A 5725-nucleotide genomic window follows, 5' to 3' on the forward strand; every position below is an offset into this window, starting at 1 on the left:
GGTGGTGCTCTCACCTTCCCTGGAAGTCTTCAAGAGGAGACTGGATAGGCACCTGGCTGGGGTCTTATGACCCCACCACCCCCAGTGCTCCTTCCCGCCCATGGCAGGGGGTTGGACTTGATCTGTCTACTTCCCTTCCCACTCATTGATTCTATGATTCTTGTAAGGGCCAAGCAAATTTTAGCTGCCTTACCAGGACTGAACACTTGCCATCTTGAAGTATAAATCTGAGTTCAGTCCTGGTAAAGCAGCTGAAATCATTTCATTAGCACCTTTCTTCCCCATGCCTGCAGTAAAGACTATGGAGTCTGCCACACAGTTGTGCATCTGAACTTTAATCATTCTGGCTTTGTACAAGTACAAGTCCACTAAAATAATTTAACATTTCCCCAGGAGGACATAAGACGCCCCCACTCTTGAAAGGTCAGACAGTCCTTAGCTTTCTTGCCTTGTAAAGCTATTAAGATACAAGAGCAAGAGTAACACTACCCATTTTCAGTAATGAAATTATTACACTGCATGTTAAAAATCTAGTTCTATTGTCAGGAGTTATAGGACCAACAGTATTAGTATAGAGGAAAAAGTAATTCATGACCTTACCTGAGCATCATCCACATCAACCTCCAGGAATACTACATTTTTATATTTTTCCACAAGTCCCTAAAATTTAAACAGAGTTTAGGGTTATAGCTGCACCTTTATTAAACACTCCCCCCAACCAAGCATTGTTCTCAACAGCTTAGTCTCTCATATTGTGGGGAAAGACTAATCCTCCCTCCCCACCCCCCCTTTTTTTTTTTTCCCCCTTTTTTTTAAATGAAGTCCCATTTCCATTAGTGCCATTTTACTAGCTAGAATTCTGGTCTCCAGAGTTCAGTTAACAATCTAGTGTCAGTGATAGTCACCAAAGCATTCATGACTTTACTTTTCCATCTCCAATCACAATGGATTAGGAGGAGGATTTTATTTGGGCATTCCCTGCTCTGCCTCCAAATCATTAAGTCTCACAACAACTTCTTCTGGAAGTATTATGATGGCTATAGGGACACACAAATATTAAAGGTTTAGAACCTTTCAGATACAGGCAGGTCAGTTGAGGATTTATAGCTGTACATGTATTCTTCTCCAGTTTGATCTAGTTTACAAGACGGTCATCTCCCTGCTACTGAACTGCTTTTAAAGTTAACATTGTATTCCTTTCCCCCCACCTCTTCATTTGAGCAAGAGTTATTCATGAGACAGTCCATCTCCATTTCAAAAAGGGAATGGACCCAAACTTGATACAGTCGAGCTGCTTTGCTTTTCCATGTGCATTTACAAGTTTTGCAGATTGGAAAAACAAGTGTGTGATCAACACACTATTCCAACAGGGTACTGGAAGCCAGGGAGCATGTAGGGCCACACAGACAGCCACACTGCAGTTGCTGCTGGCCCTACAGATCTGGCCCAGAAGTACACCCTGCAGTATGGATTCAGTCCAAGGCCTTGAACAACTTTGACACTGCTGTCTTAGTGGAATCAAAATGCAAGGTACTTATTCTAGGTTTGAACAGCTATGACCATATAGCAATATAAAACATCACTATCATTTTAGCCTTAATTACAATTTCAGAATGACATCAGTATTTCAGATGGGCTTCTAAAGACAGCCAACGCAAGGCTCTCTGGTGTCAACTAGGACAGGTTTATTTACATTCTCTTGACCCTGTCATTTGCCACAGTGAAGTTAGAAGAAAGTCTCACTTAAGCATGTTCTTTAAAATTATTCCATGTGAAATGGTTAAAAATGTCTAGTGCGTCAGGGATGTAGTTACAAACTGCACCAAGGTCAGAAGTCTTCTTGACCATGTCAGCTGGGGACTTGTCAGACCTCTCAATGAAGTAGTTTTGAAGCACTACAATGGGGGGGGGGGGGTGTTACACCATTGAAAAATTAGTAAGGTGAGTATTGTTTGCCAGTTACTTACATGGAAAAAAGGCTTGATCATTTTGCATGGTCCACACCATATAGCAGAGAAGTCAATAACTACAAGTTTATCACCAGCTGCTGCCAATTCGGCCTCAAATTCAGCCTGGGGGCAGGGGAAGAGAAGGAGAGAGAATAAAAATTAAAAACATTAAGTTCAATTTCTACAAGTGAATACAAGTTATTTGCCTCTTGATGACCAGTGTGTTTTTGAACTTTAGAATTCTTTTTAGAGCAGCTGAGAGTTGCTTATGAAGAACAAAGTAGTGGTGACATTTTGTACAAGCGTCAAATAAGACATTTACCTCATCCACATTGCTAATCAGTTTAATAATAAAATGTTTTTGTAACTAATTTAATACCTTGTGCCAACAGCAGAGTAGACATGATGCCACCTAGAGTTTTACATTTGTTCGGATTAAGTTCCAGGAAATAATGATGTCTTCTTAAAAGTCTCTTATGTTATGCTGTATTAGACTAAAGTTAGACTTGTATTCCAAGTTTCTATTAACATATCTTGTACTTGTTTAACTAACAGGGCAGCACAGTTTTAGGTATGCTGATATACAAGAAAAGTGTTTAGCAAAATATGCTTTGCATAAATGTCCAGAAGGGGGGAGGGAAAGTGTCATCTTCAGTTAGTGAATTAAGTGTGGCTACCACATCAAGGTATTAGAACTTGGAGCTTTCCAGTCTCCACATTTAGCTTTTATTAAAGTGGGGGTAGGAAAGGGAAGTCTCCTGCTTTTAAAGTTCAAAAAATTTGGGTCTCAGCTTTGAAAGAAATTAAAATTAATGAAACTAGTTGGTCTAAGACAATATCACACAAAGAAGATGGTTTAGTACTTAAAAAAGTGTGATTCTAGAAGTTTAGCAAACAGTTTTCAGTCTTAAGTGAAAGTACATTATTTGCTACTAAAGAGTATTCAAGTGACTTTAATTCCACAAATTTAAGCCTTCAGGTTGCCAGCTTCAAACTGCATTTAAATAAAGACTGGAAGCCAATATGAACTAAATTTAAGCATTATCATAAATTCTGAACTTCAGAACTGAAGAGTTTCCCATCGCTTATCCAATTAAAAAAAATGGAAGGTGACTAAGCTCTGAGTCAACCCATTTTCCCCACCAAATTAGTGGCAGATACTACAGTCAAAAGATGCCACTTCAGGCTCTAGACTTGAGTTACAGTACATGTTCCTGATAAATAACACATGCAGGTTACTAGAGGAAAAAGTACAAGTGGTCAGGCTTGATCAGACAGATCTAATACGTTAAGCAGGGATTTCCCCCCCATGCCACTCTTCTTATACACTGACAAGTTCAGAGCCTTCCAGTGAACTCTTTTATTCTAGGCAATCTCATATAATCCAAGCAAAAATGCACAGACTTCCTGTATCAGTTTTTTTTTTTGTACACCAGGAGATCTTTCCACCCAGCTATTCCTAGAAGTGCAATTTTAAATGCACCCGTCTAGTTCTTTAATCATACAGTATTTTAAAACACTGACCTTATATACCACAGTAAGAGGTATCTCCATCAGTACCCTGATAAATATGCAGCTCAAATTGATATTAGACTCTATTACTTATATCTGTGCAAGTCATTGTATATACATGCCAAGTGATGCTTGAGTAACTATGCACAGGAAAGCAAGTTTCTTCACCACTCCCTTTAGCCCACAAAGTCAAACTTATCTGGCTTCCCTCACCTTGTCACTGACCCTCTGGCCCTGTCTCAGCATACCTGCTGCAGCAGCTCATCTAGGACCTGCACTTTCTGCAGTTCAGATCCCAGTGCAACTGGAGTAAGTGCTTTGTGTGGCATGATCCAGCCAGAGCAGCAGGGATAGCCACCCTAGGGTAGGCACTGCATGCAGTGCCTGCTTCATCCTGTCCAGGATCTGGCCTGCACATGACACCTAACTGGCACAGGCTGGGTATCCACTGCATGCAGTGCAGCTGCCACTTTGACCAGACTGTGCCACACCCAGCACGCATTCTGGGATCTGCGCTGAATGCAGCCTGGGTCACAGACCAGCTGGATCAAGTATGCTGGGGGAGGAGAGGAAGTCCGTGGGCCCAATCCAGCCCTATACCATGAGAAGCCAGATCCACACGGGGCATCAGACACAGGGGCAGCACTGGGGCCAAATAGCAGGGCTCACAGTATATTTAATACTTACTCCTACTTTTGTCTACCTCCTTCAGGTATTACTAGTGTATATTTACCAAGACAGAAGATAGTACACTCAGTGCATTCCTTTAGAATGAGATGTGAATGTATGAGTGAAAGAAGTTTAGCTCATCAGCTAGTTGAGTTAGCAACCATCGTGCATCTTCATCTACCAGTTTCCTTCTGGTCTTAAATCAAAAGCCCTTTAATGCCAGTTACCTGCTGACATGAGTGGCCCTTGAACGCTATACTCAGATGGATTAAAAGTGTCTAAATAGCTTGCCATGTGACCACAGGATGAATCATGTAAGAGAACCCAGTTCCACTAGTCAGAAGTTAAGATATAAATTAGAAAATGTCAACTACAAAGACTGGAGGATTAAATTGGTCTTTTATAGCTGTGAATGGGGGGGATTTTTCCTCTCCACCCCAATTAGAGCAGTGCAGGAGGTCTTACAGAGTAGCAGCAAGTGCCAGGAAGGATTTACTCTAGAGCCCTAATCATGCAGCAACTCTGGTTGATAACATTAGCTGTGCTTGCATTTTTCTGAATTGTGATTTATTTCATGTGACACTTGCCAAGATCAAGTCAAAAGCTTCTGCTGTTTCAGGACCAAATCCTCACCTTTCTCCCTAGATAAGCCACCCTGCCTTTCCTCCCACACCTGAGCCCACAGCAAGGAGCTCTTGCCTGGAGGCACCCACAGCTCCAAAATCATTAGGATTACCGAAGCAGGCCACCTCGTGCTGCACCAGCCTACGCTGCTGTTTTTATACAAGGAAAAATAAGAGATTTGCTCTCCCTAATCCACAGGGAAGAGCAGGACAGTTATTCAGCAAGCCCAAGAGCCCTCAGAGCATGCTTTAAAAATATATATATGGAAACCAGATGAGTCTTCACAGTAAATAGAGAAATGGAGGCAGAAAATGAGGCTGAAGATCAGCCAGAGGGAGGAGGAGCTCAGGCAACCTGCCCTGCAGTTGGGGCAGGGGGAGGGGAAGGTGCGTGGAGGGAATGACCGTTTCCCAGAAGTGGCTTATTTCAGGGAGGGGGGACGTGTGTGTCCGCCCTTTTCCCTCCCCAGCCCCCCCTTCTTCTGCCCCGCCTTCAGCCAGCACCCCCTACGAGGCGCAGCCCTGAGCTGGCCCAGCAAGGCGCCCTCGCACATGGCGGGAACAGGCCGAGCTGCCCACAGCGCCCCCCGCGCAGCAGCCACTCACCAGGGTCCCCACGCACTTCACCATCGTGCCGCCTGCCCGCTCGCGCACGCAGCCTACCAGCGACGTGAACCGACCGCCTACAACTACAGGCCCGCCCGTCCGCCAGCTTATGTAGGCCAGTGGGGAGGGGGCGTGGCCAAATGGGCGCATGCGCGGGCAAGCCCATCGCGTTCCCCGGCCCTTGTTTTTCGGTCCAGGGAGCCGAAAGCAGGGGTGGGTTGTAGATCAGCGCGTGCGCGCAGGGGTCCGTTCCCCCGGCTGCAGGCGGGGGGGTTAACAAGGCTGGAAAAGAGAAAAAAAGGCTTCCCGGGGGGCGGAGCAAGAAGGGGGAGGGGCAGGGGAGCTGGGAAATTCCTTCCCTCAGTA

General features: G+C 44.4%; 1 protein-coding gene across 1 annotated transcript in view; it reads right to left on the bottom strand.

The window, feature by feature from the left end:
- LOC109323476 (thioredoxin-like) overlaps positions 1-5474 on the bottom strand; it is an 8290-nt gene extending 2816 nt beyond the window's left edge. The window contains exons 1-3 of the mRNA XM_019555057.1: positions 5360-5474; positions 1968-2072; positions 601-660 (exon numbers count right to left, since the gene is read on the bottom strand). Coding sequence (XP_019410602.1) covers positions 601-660; positions 1968-2072; positions 5360-5383 — 189 coding nt within the window. The 5' untranslated portion in view covers positions 5384-5474. The remainder of the gene's footprint in view (positions 1-600; positions 661-1967; positions 2073-5359) is intronic.
- Between the last annotated feature and the right edge of the window lie 251 nt (positions 5475-5725).

The sequence above is a fragment of the Crocodylus porosus genome, unplaced genomic scaffold (assembly GCF_001723895.1).
Source record: "Crocodylus porosus isolate Cpor-Errol unplaced genomic scaffold, CroPor_comp1, whole genome shotgun sequence".
NCBI classification, from domain to species: Eukaryota; Metazoa; Chordata; order Crocodylia; family Crocodylidae; genus Crocodylus; species Crocodylus porosus.